This window comes from Rhinolophus sinicus, chromosome 2 (genome assembly GCF_057876585.1).
Source record: "Rhinolophus sinicus isolate RSI-liver-muscle chromosome 2, RSI-T2T, whole genome shotgun sequence".
Classification (NCBI taxonomy): domain Eukaryota; kingdom Metazoa; phylum Chordata; class Mammalia; order Chiroptera; family Rhinolophidae; genus Rhinolophus; species Rhinolophus sinicus.
The window spans coordinates 20,979,401-20,996,088 of NC_142502.1; the positions used below are offsets into that span (position 1 = coordinate 20,979,401).

The following is a 16,688-nucleotide window of genomic DNA, read 5'->3' on the forward strand; positions in this document are numbered from 1 at the left end:
GGAATTCACTTTGAAAAATTGTCAGTTTCAGCTAACATTGAACATAATCATTGTGACCTCGCAAATCTACATCTGGGATTCAAACGTGCATCAGAAGACAGGACACAAACACTATTCAAATTAGCTAAAACTATAAAGAATCCAAATACCAATCAACCTACACATGCATGTGATTTATACTGGAATACTTTAGAGCAATGACAAATTCTATACATAACAGCATGGGTGGATCTCACAAATGTATTGTTGAGTGAAAGAAGCTGGACGCAAGATTACATGCTTTATAATCCCATTTATATTATGCTCAAGAGCAGGCCAACTACTCTTAGATGATAAAAGGCAGAATGAATGTGGTTACCTTAAAGGATCATGGTTAGATTGTAGGTTCTGAATGGTGGTTAGATTGAACTGTACGTTAAAGAATTGTGTCTGTTCTGCATGTTGTACTTCAATAACTCATAAATTTTAACATAATATACCAGCTGTAGGAAAGAGTTTCCATATTTGGGGTGAGAAAAGTGGATCATGGAAGAATACTGGGGAGGGAATTGCACTCATTTACTTCAGCCTTTGTCACTCATTCTCTTTCCTAAATTTAGTGTTACATCAGCGACTTGTCAGTTCAGCCTCCAAATCCTCAGAGGTTCACAAACTTCTTGTCTGGGGCTCCTCCCGCTCGGAGGCGGGTAGGGATGGAGGGACTCAGTGTGAGAGAGAGGTCTCAGATCCCCTCCAGTCCCACACAATATAACAGAAACAAGAGCCAAGCTGTAGGAGCAGCCAAGTGCCAGCTGCCTCATGCTAGTTCCCAGTGTTTCAGCTCCGGTTCTCTGGACAGCGACAGGACGACTTCCTCCCTTCCCAAAGAACAGTCGGGCAGGTACTATTATTAATCCCAGAGGGATAAATCTTTGTTCACAAAAGGGCTGTTCTCTGCCAGCTATAAGCGAGAATAAATCCGTGAAGATTGGAACGAAGAAGCAACTGCTTTGCCTTTTAAATTTGTATTTATTTTTTAAAATTCGGAGCCAGAAGGAGCCAACGTGCGCCTTCCAGAAGTGAAGCACTGAAGCGTGCGGACATCCCTCTCACCGGCCCTGTGGTCCCTGGGACGCGCGGTGTGACGCATTCCCCGCAGGCAGTACACTTGTCCTGGCGAGAGGGAAATCCATTAAGCCTGAGTCGTGCGCGTTCCACTTTTCAGGGTACCTGGGCGCACGGAAACTCCGGCGGACTCTCCTGGAGAGGAGACCATGCCCCCCCAGTCTCTTTGCAACCTCTCCCAGACCGCCGGCGCGAATCAGAGCGGTGTCTCTCCCGGGGTGTCGGACAGGGATTTCCTGCCCGCCCCCGACGGGACCACCGCCGAGTTTGTGATCCGCTGTGTGATCCCGTCCCTCTACCTGCTCATCATCACGGTGGGCTTGCTGGGCAATATCATGCTGGTGAAGATCTTCATCACCAACAGCGCCATGAGGAGCGTCCCCAACATCTTCATCTCCAACTTGGCGGCCGGGGACATGCTGCTGCTGCTCACCTGTGTCCCCGTGGATGCCTCCCGCTACTTCTTCGACGAGTGGATGTTCGGGAAGGTGGGCTGCAAACTGATCCCTGTCATCCAGCTCACCTCCGTGGGGGTGTCTGTGTTTACTCTCACTGCCCTCAGCGCCGACAGGTAAGGGCACAGGTACTGGTGGGATGGCCTAGGAAAGTGCTAGGAAGTGCACCTGGGAGAGGAGGAGAAAGGAATAGCTGGGAGGAGGAAGAGGAGATGGGAGAGGGAGTGTCTGAGAATTAGTAAAAAAAAAAAAAGTTAAAATGGACTGAGATATGAAGCTTGAAAAACATACAAAAATTATTACTTTTTAGATAATTAAAATTGCATTATTTTGAAATTAGTTTTAAAATTGCATGTAATAGTCTTCCTCCTCCCCTCCACACACCTTGGGAATCTTATTACCTATATCATTAAAAGGCTATAGAATAAATGGGCAACAGAGCTTCTATCTTGTGTAAGCTTTCTGTGTGTGCCTTAAATCTGAGACGTTCACTTTCCTTATTCGGTAGTTTAACAACCTGATAGGTAAGAATGTCTGCCTTAATATTAGGGAAATGCTTGATTCTGATTTTTTTTCCAAATAAGAGGAAACATCACCTATACTTATTAACTAATTTCTGCTATCTATTTGAAGCAAAAACAACTAGAATGGTAAATGACAGATGACTTTACACATACTTTTTGTTTTAATTACTCAAGTCAAGTGATATATATATATATATATATATATATATATATATATATATATATATAAATATATATATATATATATATATAAATTTATAAATATATTACATATATATATTTTTTCTCCCACAAATAGGTAGGTACCAAAATTTTGTATCTTAAAACAGTGTTGTAAAAATACATCTTTGATGTCAAACCTACTTTTCACATATTTTTAAAGGTGGGAAGTGTCCAGTATTCTACCTTGTAAATCAACTAGTTTAACTGCGTCATTTTCCAAGTGAGGCTATTGAGGCCCAGGGAATGTAAGTTCCCCTGGCAGAGCTGAGAGAATCCAGTGCCACTGCTGCAGGCTCTCTACATTCTAAACGGTTTCACACATTTAAGCAGGAGGGATGTCTGGATGGAGGTGGGAGCAAAATGTCCAGTTGGGCATCATTGCATGGAGCTGTACTCTAATTCCCTCAGGGGTATAAATAATTGAAGTTGGATGATTAAGGTGGTGTTCACTCTCCTCTTTAATTTTACATATTGTTAGTAATGAAAAATTAGTCCATCTAAATTTCCTGACACATACAATAATACCCTTACATCATTTTGGCATTGAAAAGTTCATCTTCATTGAAAGAAGACAATATGCAGTGAACAGCCACTGTCTTTTTAAACCCAATACTATTGATTGTTTCTTGTCTGTGTAATATTTTTTCTAAAACCACATTCTTATAAAAATGGGTGCCGTTGGATAAATTACACTCCTTACTTTATGACACGATTTCTATTATCTTTTAAACAAGTTTTCTTTAAATTCATAATTAAAATGTGACTTTGTAATTTAACTGCCCTTCCTTAGAGGACCTATTTTAAATACAAAGTTTTTAAAAATTCTACTTAGTTATTAAATAAAATTTAACGAATTGCTATCACTATAACATTTAAAACTACTATCATTATGCTTTCATTTTTAAAGGCAATGTTATTAGCAAGACCTAGGACTTAAGTATATTTCACACTTCTTTTCTCTATTGTCATGGAGACAGGTAAATTGGCTCTGACAAAGGTTAGAGAAAATGCTATTCCTCACATATTTACTGACTTTTCCAGTTTCTTATGTGTATTATGTACTTTGTAAATTAAAGCATGGATACTTTAATAATAATGATAAAGAAAGGTGGGTTGCCTTTTCTACGTGGTGCAGAAACTACTCTGGCCTATCAATATGTATTTTGGAAATATAAATTAAGGAACTGAAATAACTGGTGATGAAATAACACAATACATCCCAAACATTAACTGAAATGACTTGAAAATGTTTTGTTATATTTGTCTATACTTCTGTTGTTCTTCCAGAACATAGTAATCTACGTGTTTATTTGTACTTGATCTCCTCATACTTTATCTCACCAAATATTTTTATTCTTGTGGATTTGGAAACAAGTGTAAGACTAATTTCACTTAGCATTCTGCTAAGTTTTTTTGCGTGAGTTTATTATCCTTAAATGCTATGAGGTAGGTACTAAATTACCATTTTAAACTGAAGAAAACTAAGGCTTGAAATTAAGCAACATTTTCATGATCTCACAGTGAAGGAGCCAGCATTTGAAACCAGTTCCAAGCTTGCAGTCTTTACCATTAAGCCACATTATTACTTAGTAAAAAGAAATTACTAATTTTTTTTCCTGTTTAATGGCAGACTAAAAAATTAAAACAAAGCACCCAAGAATAATAAAAAAAGATGGCAAAAGCTGATTCATTAGATTCAATAGAATGAAAGAATGTCATAAATGTAATTGCAAAATAAAAGAAACACCTTGAGTTCAAAATGAAGTAATGATCGTAACAAGAGGATAATTGAAAAATAAAAGAGTTTTTATGATAGTTTTTAAACAACAAATTCAATAGTTTGCTAAACCAAACCAAATATTCTACCTTCATGAAATGGCTGAACTGTCTCCCTAAGAAAATAAAGGTAGAGAGTTTAGAAATAGAGATCACAGTAGTACAGAAAAAGAAACAGGAAGATAATTAGATTTTGGAAAGCATGTAGCAATGTAAAATGGAAAGTTGATGTTATATGTCATTGATGACAGCATCACTGGATAGCAGAAACTGAAATAAGAAATACAATATTTATGAATCTACCTTCCATCATGTGTAAATCACCTAGTTTCACATGGGTGGTATGGGTGATACTTTTGTTACTTGTGATTATTAACCCTTGACTTTCCAAATTCTTATGAGTAGCTTCAGCTGATCCATCCTTAAGATTACGTTCATTTGTGTCCACTGTGGCTGTGCTTCAAAAGCATTTCATAACCACAATGGGAGGAGAGACAGTACATGATCTGCAGTGGTGACCGTAGTGCTCTCAGTTTATTTTTTTACTTTTATCTTGCTGGATTTTTTGGTTACTGTTTTAAAAATGTACTTCTTTTGCTTGCTCACATTAAATAGCTGGTAAAAAGTATTTGCATATTCTGTGTTGTATTCTTTCTATTTACTACCAGTTTTACACAAACACTTTCCCACCCCCAGTGTTGGGACATGTGTACTGTGATACTGGGTAGGCGGAATTCCATCGATCACATTTTGATTGTGGTTTGTATTATAGATATCTTCTTCATTATCTACTATGGTAGCTGTGGTTCCAAACTTAGAATACTATTTCTTTCATTCTTGAAAATCTTTTGGCCTCTAAAAACCCATAATTAAAATGCAAAGTAACTTTTAAGAATGGGTTCTCCTTTTTCCTTTATAGCAAAAATTCCCACAGATTCCTAGTGCTAAACTATAAATGTTATCCTTTTATGTACTTACAAGTGTAAAACTAGATATCATTTCCATACTCTGTTTTTTTTATTTAAATGTTAACTAAAATGCATTTACAAATTAAAATTTAAAAATCTATAAAACAATAAAAATGAAATTAATATCAATGGAATGTACCAGGTTATGTTGTTTTTTTTTCTGATACAAAATAGCCAATGTTGGATTGAAGGGAAAAATAATATTGCACCTAATCTGACTAAAGTGCCTATGTATTAATAATCTCAAGCTTTTGTTTGCTACTTAGGATAAACAGATTTTGTGCCGTAACTGAGCTAGTTCTCTTAGGTATGAACCTTGAATCATTCATATCATACCAAAGCAAACAGATAATTTCTTCAGCATAACTATTTGTTAAAATATTGAAACAGATCAACTGTGGCCCTTAGGTCTAACACTCCCAAGGTTTTAGGAAGCTTTTTCATTAGTCTTTGTCCAGTGCTGAGCGGGAGGGCCGTTATCTGTTTGGTGGTTTCTTACCAAAATTCTTGACAGAAGCTTGGTACTGATTAACCAGCTAGACCTGACTGGAAATGCTTTCTTCTTTGGTCCACAGCCCTGGGCAGTACGCTGAGAAGCTCCTACTTCTCTCAGTAGGTGCTGAGATCGGCACTCAGCGTGCTTTTCTAAGCTCTTCTGAAGAGTTCAGGCTGGCTATAGATACCTAAGAAAAGAATCCACACTCACCCTACAGATAACCCATGTTTCCAAGTGATGGCATTCATTTTCACCTTCTTCCAAAAGAATTTGAGGCAGCTTAAAGATAAAGATACATATAACATACAGGGAATAAAAAAGGGAGGAAAACCGGGTATAGGGAAAATAAAAGTGACCCATACTTTCAGGAAATGTGAGTCTTGTATTTGTTTGAGAGCTTTCTACCTGCTAATTCAAAAGGACAATTTGTTTTGCATAACAAGTGTTCAGTTGTTATTTTTACATAGCTGTAGACACAAGATGAATTGCAATCTGCACTTAATTTATTACTTTTTAATTTGAATTTATATGGCTCTTCCATATATAAATAAAGGTTGTTATATTTGACTCCAATAAATCAGATAGCTTTTATTCATTAGTCTCAAATAATTCTAGCTTACTTCCTTTCCCCTTCTAATTCTCACATTGAATTAGGTGCTATACAACCCTTACAATATTCACACTATTGCCATAATTTATGTGTTACTTTATAGGCTTTGAAGATTATTCATCCACCTTGACCTGGAACCTTTGGGACACACTATAAATTAGAAGAGAATAAACCAGGCTGGGGCTTCTGGAATCTAGCTACTAGTCCTGCACCTGTTACGGTCAAATGTTCAAGTTGGACAAAATGATAAAATAGCACAAACAGCATGCCCATAAGGCACTATTTTCCTCATTTTTAAAATAAGAGTGCTATTTTCAACTGTACAGTTGAGGGTCCTAAAATGGTATACTACTACCTCCCTCTCTGAGTATTGAGCAAAGAGTGACTCAAAGAGAAGGTACTCTTGGTAATTAGGGAGGCAACTAGATGCTTGGTTCGGTGTTCCAGCACGCTGCCTATTGCGCTATACCATGTTACGACATCTCAGACAAGTCTCTTACTTAATTATTTATGCTGCTTCTCTTTGTCCACTTCTAGGTGGAAATAAAGATCTTCTAAGATGTACTGGTCAGACTTTTGCCCCTAGTGATACAATAAATAGGGAGCCATCCATTCTGGCTGAGCCATAAGATCAGACAGTAAATTTCAACACTTACTTATTGGTAGTTGTCACCAGTAGTACAGTTCCTATTTGTGTGTTTCAACCCCCAAAATAACGATTTACCTTGGTCCTTGCAATTGCAGATCTCCCAGGAGGGTTGACAATTTCCTAGGTCTTATATAGGTTTTGGACAATATTTTGTTATTGTTTATTAGATTATTTATTATTGTTCATAGATTTTCTTCAGCTCGTTGGAGAACCTCAGACACACCCTAAATGTACTGACAACCTGGTATTTTGAATGTTCATTGGTTTTTCTATATAGAACACATGTCTTCATCAAACTTCCATTTATTTTTTATCCTGTATTTTCTGTTTTTGTTCTTTTAGTCTCATTTGTTTCCACATGACCAAGGTTATTTTCATTTTCATGTTCCAAAGTGATGATCCAGCCTGATTTTGCTAGCTTCAAACTTAATGAGCTATCGCTTAACTTATTGTTTTAATTATTGATGCAAAATATTAAATATTATTAGGTCCACAGCCCATCCTTCGTGAACACTGCTAATTAATTGAGGTTCTTGGCAATATCTTCTATTTCCTGTTTTTCAAAGGTCTTCATGGGGAGCAAGAATAAATGCTAAACCTTCACTTCTTCCTAACACCTCCCTTGATTCATCTATTTGTTATTAATTTTAATTTCTTTCATAATCAGCTTTTCAATAAGAATATTTTTTCAACTTCCAATGTAGATCTTCTTCTTTCTTTTCTTATTTGTGGATATTTAAGGGGAATATGGTCCCAGCATAAACAGACCAAACAAACAAACAAAACTGGGCACTATTCTAGAAGGAGAAAAAAACTAAGCATTTTCTCTATTAGATCCATAGATATATGCTAACTTGAAAACTAGAAAGATCTTCTAGAATTTAAAAATAATGATAATTCAGAAGAAAGGATGTAAACTAAAGTTAATAAATTATCTTAGAAAATAAAACCAAAAAGAAGGTAGAAATCAGTTTGATAAAGTCAGAAATTAAGAAAGAAGAACTGAGATTCAAGCACTGGGGCTTCAATTATTCAGAGAGGTGGTTTAATCCTTTAGAAAAGGATTAAATTCAAGTAAATGGAAAATTATGTAAATGAAAAAAAATTACCACATAGTAACTCTAGGAAAATCAGAGCCATGTGTAAGTAAGAGAACGTCCTCATAATATACTACTTAATTCTGCAGTGAGTGCTATTTTTTAGTCATAATAGTTATGTATTGACTATATTATAAACACATAATATATCTTACTAAATCAGGAAATTGGGAATGAGGGAAATAGATGTAGTAGAGAGAAAATCTTCAACTACCATAACAGGATGTCAAGAACTAAGGGTTATAATATTTGATTCAAGAGTTAGTGACAGAAGCACTTTTTAGATATATGGAGGAAATGATGTGAAATTTGTTTTAACTCAGGAGTGGGACTTGAGATATAACAAGGGACGTCTATATTTTCTTTATAGGACTTTTAATGCTCTCTGATTCATAAAACAAACAAACAAACCTCTGTGAATGTATTAATCTGATTAAAAAATAAAGCAGCAAAAATAGCTCCTTCTAGTTACTGATTGTAACTCTCCCTTAAATTTCTTAAGAATGTGAAATGAAACAATAGGAGAAGGGAACACAAGCTGAGTGAGTTCTGCCATGTGTAAAATCTGGGTAAAATGCATGATGGCACGCTATTTAATTTGGTGTTGAAGCCCCTTGCTATTCCTCCACTTTAATTTCTATACATTTCCTGTTTCACGTGGGAAGGTCCTTCAGATCAAAATGCAAATGGCTTTTCTCTTACTGAAGGTCTGGGGATGACACTTTGATGAAAGTCAGGACAGAGACAGGATCCAGAGAGCTGGTTTGAGGCTGGGAGCTCTTATGTCCTGTGGGGAATGGGTAGCATCTTTACAGAACCTCAGAAAGAGACCTTAACCGCTTGTTATGTAGCTTGAGATATTTTGAAATTTTAGAACATTAGGCTAAATCAAGTGTAAATACAGGGTTATGGTATAGTGTGTATCTGCTCATTGCCAGGCACCTCACTGTAGCAGGTGCTCTATACATTTTTTTTCTAATCACGAAAGTTTGAGGGAAGTGTTTTTATCCCCAATTTACAGAGGAAGAAAAAGACCTTCAGTGAATTTTCAACAGATATCAGAGAAAACACCTCAGATTTGTTTGACTAAAGTCACGTTTTACTGTATATTGTTAACCTCCTAGGTATACCTTAACCTGAAATATTTTCAAAGGCAAATATAAATAATTTGAGGTTTACATACAATTTTTTGCTTTGTTTGCATTATTATTGATTGAGTTAATTGTAGGTTTGGATAGTTTAGGCCATTGGGTTCTGAAGTGTGGTTTCTTTACCTCTATGATGGTGTCAGGTGGGAGAAGAGAGGATGTCATGAGGTCCTGACATTAAATAAATTTGAAGTATAAAGATAGAATATTATTCCATTGCTTTCAGTTCTTATGATTGAATTATGGAGAAACACCCAGTTTGGATTAGTCTGTCAGATTTACTCATGTCCTTAGAAAAAAAGTGTGGAACTCAGGCTCAGAAACTCAAGAAGAGTATCAAGGTAGAATTTGATGATATTATTTTGTGGACGTTTTATATTTTGTGGTTAATGCATATTATAGCAATTACAGTAGTGAGAGATTTTTTAAAAATACAAGTATTTAAAGAATAACATTTAATAAATGAGGATACTTGTAGTATGTGTGGATTTTGGGAAAAAAAAGCACCACAAAACTGTGTAAGTACTAAACAAATTACTACAATTTGGGAAATGACAACTTCAGATATTTTCCTCTGTCTTCCTGTCTTCTGTGCTAATAAGCAGTGGAATGACTTTCAGACGGAGGCATCAGGGATCTTAGATATTCCATACACTACAGAACAGCTAGGGAATAATGGAGTGCTGGCACCTCTCTCTTAGAAAGATTTCTCTTTCCTGTCTTTCCTCTCCCCTCCCCTCCCCCTCCCTTTCCTTCCCCTCCCCTCCCCTCCCCTCCCCTCCACTCTCCTCCCCCCTTCTCTCCTCCTGTCCCCTCCTCTCCCCTCCCCTTTCTTTTCTTCGTTCTTAAGAGTAATTTGTGATGTATTGTCTTCCCAGGTACAGAGCCATTGTAAATCCCATGGACATCCAGATGTCAGGGGCGGTGCTGTGGACCTGTGTGAAGGCCCTCGGCATCTGGGTAGTTTCTGTGCTGCTGGCTGTTCCTGAAGCAGTGTTTTCAGAGGTGGTGCGCATTGATAACTTGGATAATGGCAGCTTCACAGCGTGCGTACCCTACCCTCAGACTGATGAATTACATCCAAAGATTCATTCAGTGCTCGTCTTCTTGGTCTATTTCCTCATACCCCTTGCTATTATTAGTGTTTATTATTATCATATTGCAAAGACATTAATTAAAAGTGTACATAATCTTCCTGGAGAATACAATGAACATACCAAAAAGCAGGTAAGCCTGTGCATGCGTGTGTGCGTGCGCGTGTTGGGGATGCGGGGTCAGCTGCAGTAACTGCTATTTTGTGTTCTATTTCATGGGCTGTCACTACTAGGAAGGATTGTAAAAGTCAGAGGGCCATGTACTGGCCTGAACTAGAAGGAGCACTGGGGGGTCTCTAATGTGTGGCCATATCCTAGCTCTGTTATGGCTCACTGAGGTCCAGCTTCTCTGCCATTTGGGCCTGGGACCATTAGAACGTCTTGGAAGGCTTTTTTTTTTTTTTTTTTAACATGCATTTTAACCAATGAGAATATTTCTTTGTATTTGCAGATGGAAACACGGAAACGCCTGGCAAAAATTGTGCTGGTTTTTGTGGGCTGCTTTGTCTTCTGTTGGTTTCCAAATCACATCCTCTACATGTATAGGTCTTTCAACTACAACCAGATTGACCCATCTCTAGGCCATATGATTGTCACTTTAGTTGCTCGGGTTCTGAGCTTTTGCAATTCTTGTGTCAATCCATTTGCTCTTTACCTACTCAGCGAAAGCTTCAGGAGGCATTTCAATAGCCAACTCTTTTGTGGGAGGAAGTCCTATGCGGAGAGATCAACCAGCTACTTAGTCAGCTCTTCTGCAGTGCGTATGACATCTCTGAAAAACAACGCTAAGAAGGCAGTGACCAATTCTGTTTTACTAAATGGGCATAGCATGAAGCAGGAAATGGCACTGTGAGTTTCACCATTCAACTCACTACCTGGAAAGAACTTACTTTTCTGTTTCTATTGAGTAGAGCAAAAGGAAGCAATTCTCTCTTTCTTGCTAGTTCTCAGCTAATTCATTAGATAATTTCATGATTGACTTAGAAAAGGCAAGGCAAGTTACATTTAAAAATATGTATTACATTAAAAGTGATTCAAAAAGCAATTCTATGTGTATAGATCAATAATGCTTCAGGATTTAAGCTGTTGCTAGAGTCAACTTTAGCGTATTTATCTTAAATTTGTTTTATCTTGAAGCAGGAAATAAGTTCCTGTATTGACTCAATGATTCAATGAGGGTAATACTGAAACTCCTAATTGAAATACAAGTCATATTTTCCGAGTGAATTTTACTCCTTCCTAGGGCATGTATATATCTCCTTTGTTTGAATAAAATAATTAAAAATTCAAAACGTGAAACTTAATAACAAGTCAATAACACTTATTGTAATTCTTTGTGTGATTAATCATAATTTGTACAAATATACCTGTAACTTCTAGGTATGTGATTAGAAGGTCTGAGGGCATTACTACTATAAATGGTAAAATATATCAACTGAATATGATTTCCATGATGAATATAAAATAGATATCATGTGTTCCAAATGATGAAACTGTGACTCAGAAATTGGCATGGTCACCTTTCTGTACTTTCCTAAATCCCTGAATATTTGGATGATTCTGTTATAGCTCTGATAAGATTTGTGTAATTCTGGTGAGTTCAACCATGAAATCATCATTTCTTGCAACAGCCAGCTGACAAGGTAAGTTTACTCTGCGTGCTATCACAATTCTCTCTGAATAAATGTCTTGGGTTTTTTCACCAATATATAAAGATGGTATTGATTAAATTCTAAAAGCTACCCCTTCTTACGTATGTATCTATAAATCTAACATTTGGATTAATATATTTCATACTATTTTCTCTTTCCATATTTGCTGAGTGGAAAGAAAACTCTGTTAGTATACTGAGCTCTTTCTTAAATATCCCTAACCTATACTACTGAAGATATGAAACTATCAATTGTATGTAGCAGTGGGAAGAATAAACACAAGAAAATTGCCTATGATAGTTGATAATAATAATGATAATGAACATTAATCAAATATTTTCCATGTTCTAGGTATAAACCTAAAGCATTACACGTACTATCTAACTTAATCCTCAATATATAAACCATGAAGTGAAAAAGAAAAGTAGAATATGTATGAAGTTACAATGGGGGTTGTCTCTATTAAAAAAATACACAATGCTGCAAATTTTACAAAAATACCTGATTATGTGAACACATTGCCAGGGCCCTGAACTTAAGCTTTGTTCACTTCATGGTAATTCTACCTCTGAAACATGTCTCGTTATTATCTTTATTTTACAAATTGGGAAACTGAGTCTCAGAGATATGAAGAAACCTAAAGAGGATTACACAACCATGGGAAGGGTGGGATTTAAAGCTGGATAGATACCACACCACGGTGTTGCCCTCACTATTCTACCACCACTCAGTTGTGGCTTTTCTTTTTTTTTTTTTTCCTTTTGTCTTGGATAGTTGTTTTCAACCTTTGGGAAAGTTTAGTTCCATTCATTAGAAAGGTGCAAAATATTTCGCACAGATTTTATACTGACACTGGGTATTTTATAAATCTTTTAAGACTCATTCATTAAAATCTAAGGAACCAAGGGTAATCCTTGGTCAATGCAAAATTTATCCTTGCTGGTTGTAAGATGATGGTAGAAGTACACATGAGAGGATTGCAAGATATATACATTTCGAAAGCTCCTTTTAATTTCATATATATACAGACATATTGCTTTATATCCATATAAATTTTTAAATATATGTATATATATGAAGCTGAGGGGCATATACATGTACATGTTAAGTATAATGTCTTGATAATGTAAAGTTTAAGAGAAAAATACTGTTATATAACCTGTTATTGGATGTATTTTTCAGGAATAAAAAACATTTATTGATTAAATATTTTAGAAACATTTTGTTTACAAATGTCTTGTTAAAAATCTTTTTTTCAAATGGCACTAATGCATTAAAAATGACACCAAAACTTTCAGTTTTTCTTTTAAAAAATAATTTAACAATAGCCACATATATGATTATATAATATTACCGATATTGTCAAACTTTTGGCTGCATTTAAAATTTTTCTTTGTGGTCAATATTAATATTGAAAGTCAGATTTTCTCTTGAGGCTGAGCCCTGGTTTGGGAGACTCAGTCAATACTTATAGCTCTGTTCATAAATTAAGCAGGTTGAGGATTGTGTAAACATTTTTGAATCTGGCTGTTGCACTTCACTGCTGGGATATAATCCCAATTCACTCACTGTTATGATTTCTCCTTTTCAAAAGTCCTGTGAATTGCACCATTTTCTCAACTATTCCCTTTATTAGAAATAGCGTCCTGAGAGGTAATATATTAGCACATATTCTATATTTAGTACGATGAAGGCAAATATTTAATATTTGCCTTTATCGCATACTTCCAAGTCAAACAAAACTTCATACCATACACATATAAACATACACTCACTCGCGTATGAGAATGGGTTCATATCACAATTAGAGCTGAAACTTTGGCATTGATTGAATTTTATGTTTACTTATACATGTTTTATGTATTTATTTTTGAAATAATTATATTTATTTCTGGGCATTTCATTTGAAGATTTTATTGTTCTTATCATTAAAGAATAAAGTTAAAAGAAATAAACCCCAAATTTATCTATAACGTCAACCTACACAAAAGCAAATCAAACCGATTATTCATATTAGGCAGAGTAGAACAAAATGCCAAACTCCAAATCTGGTAAAATAAACATAGAGTGAAACAGACCTTTAAAAAGGTATCAATTTCCTGATTTATATAATTTCATCTAATGATATCTTAATTCAAGAAATGTTAGGAGAAAACTATTCTAATATGGTAACATCTGCCTAAGTGGAGGGAAATATCACCAAATTATTATTTTTAGGGTAAGTATAAGACATGTCCTTTCATGTCAGTCTTCTCTTTAAACCAGCAGTTCAAAAGAACTACAAAATGTTAGTGTCGTTGGAATGCTTGGAGAAGAGAATGCTCCCCTTTAGTTATCTTGTCTGTAAAATGGGTTAAAAACATCATAAGGGTTAAATTAGATAATGCATGTAAAATACTCATGTGGTGCCTGGCATGTTAGTAAGCTTCCAGTAAAAGTAGATTTTATCATTGTGTTTTAAAGTTATCTTTCTACATGTAGTAAAATAGTAATGGAGTTTATTAAACACGCACTATAAGATTTGTCAGATGCTGTATTATATCCTTTACAGGAATGCTTCATGTCAGTTTACAAGACCAGCATTATTCTGATTCACATTCTATGAATGAGGAAACTGGAGGTAATAAGCAGACAGTGTAAGGATGGAAGAACTTATTGTTGAACTCTTGTCTATCTGAATTTAAATTCGTATATTCTATCTATAGTCAATATTTCCAGGAATCTGGAATTCATATAATTCATTGGAAGATGGAAATAAACATGTCAACATTTTCCTCCCTGAAAGGTAGAAGTTATCTGATGATGGAGGACAAAAAAGAATGTTTCTCTGAGTTTACTTTTATCATTCTTAGGGTAAGAATACTAGCTTAAATTCTGAGTCACCCAGGTGAATACCTTTATAACCATAATTTCTGCCCCTGAGTTTGTTCCTCCATTTTGTGCATATTATATAAAAAAAGGTTAAAGAGAATAATAAAAGTTAATGGAACATTTTTGATACCAAAACACATATTTTATTTGACTATTTGCTTGTTAGAAGATGACTTAAATTTTTATACGATTCTATAGAGCTGTAAAATAGTTAATGGATTTTGAACAAGTATAATTTTTCCATTTACTAATATTTTATTACTGGCTTCACTGTACATTTAGGAAATATTTCCATTAAGTTTCTGAGAAATGAAATGTTTCAACCATCATGCTTCTCTTAAAATAGAGCAAGCATATGTATTTCAACTTCAAATAAATTAACATGTGTGCATATTTTCTTTAGATTTTTTCATAACAAGGGGGCAATGTGTGAGTAAATATGGTCAGTTTTGGTGAGGAAGCCATTTTTCCAAGTTATGAAAGAATGAAAAAAAGAGGGCTAAAGAAAGTCTGGTATAACTGCATCTTTAATGATTATTGGAGGAAACGTTACTTGTGTATTGTGGTTACAGCATTTTACACCATTTTATTTTCTAAGTTACTTTACAAAGTTATTCCAAGAGCTCTATTTTTTCCACGTGTTGTGTCTTACCAAAATCTCAAACAAGAAATTTTCTTACATACAGACCCAAGTCTTAATGTATGGTGGGTAATTTTTGTTTGAAATAGCATAGAACAAAATTTAACTAACATGTTATTTCTAGGAACTAACTCTCCTCTTGGGCAATAAACAGATAATAATTATTCCTCATAGCAGAAGAATAATATAAATTTAATCCACTCAGGGACCTAAAATTTATTTTTAAGATATTTTATGGTACTTAACAGAACTATTTGAAATGGAAACCTGTAATCATTTGAGGTATTTTAGCATTGTAGTTAATTAAATCTGAAAATCAAATACTTGAATGTTGAAATTGTTGCATATGTTGCAAAAATTTATTTGGGAAGCATGAGTATATTAATTAAAACTTATAATTTTCTGCTGAATGTTAGAAATGTGTCCATTTACTTTTAATATGTGGTATTCTGCTGCATTCTTCAAACCAAAAAGTGTAAGCCCTCAGTAGTATGATCCATCTTTTACCATTTTGTATGTTTATTTATGTGCATGTCTAAAAGAAAGAGTATGTAAAGATTGTCCTATGAGAGCACAGAAGTAGGAGAAAAGAAAAATCCACAAATTATTTTAATATGACCCTGTTGTTTCCGTTGGACTTGCTAATCCTAAGTTTCTGGTTTCCAATGAATAAAGTTTTTTCATGGAAAAGCAGGAAGATTTTGATCAAATGACTATATGGTATCTTGCAAATAATAAAACTCAATGGGCAATTGAGTTTAGTGTACACTCCTAAGTTATTTTAAAAACACAAATTTATCCAAATAGCAAATTAACAAGAGTACTGTTATTTCTGCTTATGTGTTTAATCAAATCAATCTCTTGGAATCCACGTGGACCATATAAAAGTGCATGTTGAATTTCAGGTGTGCTTGATGCCTGCATTAATTTTGCATTTCAGCCTAAGCTACAATAAGCTGAGTATTTAAAAATTAGAACTTGTTTCTCCTCTTTAGGCATTTTGCCAAGGAACATATTAGTGAAGTATATCATTGTTTGAATAAAATGATCTGGCATATCTCACTGTAAAGGGCAGGAGGATACATTTCTCTAGGAGTATTTATTATTAGTGAATGAAATTTAAAAAAAAATAGAAAATAAAGATAAATGTTTGAACACTTTTAATGCTTTTTAGTCCTTTATTTTATATTGACCACAGTTTTAGAACACCACATTGGCTTCTTTTTAATTAATAAAATCAGAGTAGAAAAGTTACATATGTAACAAAAATCACAAAGCTCTAGAGTCAAGTTCTACAGTTTTCTTAGAACACTATTTTGGTGTGAAGCAGAGAAATTTCTACTTAAATTATCTCATAATTATACTCTTTCCTTTCCTAGCAT

At 34.9% G+C, this 16,688-nt stretch overlaps 1 protein-coding gene across 1 annotated transcript; it reads left to right on the forward strand.

Moving 5' to 3' along the window:
• Nucleotides 1–663: 663 nt before the first annotated feature.
• Nucleotides 664–16,470, forward strand: NMBR (neuromedin B receptor). The gene is made up of 3 exons (XM_019756629.3): nucleotides 664–1,675; nucleotides 9,928–10,276; nucleotides 10,595–16,470. Exons 1-3 carry the CDS (start codon nucleotides 1,254–1,256, stop codon nucleotides 10,994–10,996), a joined length of 1,173 nt encoding a protein of 390 aa, XP_019612188.2. The 5' UTR covers nucleotides 664–1,253; the 3' UTR covers nucleotides 10,997–16,470.
• The last annotated feature ends 218 nt before the right edge of the window (nucleotides 16,471–16,688 follow it).

Excerpts from the sequence above, each read along its gene's own strand:
- NMBR (XM_019756629.3), top strand. The coding sequence starts at position 1,254 with ATGCCCCCCCAGTCTCTTTGCAACCTCTCCCAGACCGCCGGCGCGAAT. Across the intron at positions 1,676-9,927 it reads ACTGCCCTCAGCGCCGACAG|GTACAGAGCCATTGTAAATC; the intron begins GTAAGGGCACAG and ends TTGTCTTCCCAG. Across the intron at positions 10,277-10,594 it reads ATGAACATACCAAAAAGCAG|ATGGAAACACGGAAACGCCT; the intron begins GTAAGCCTGTGC and ends TTGTATTTGCAG.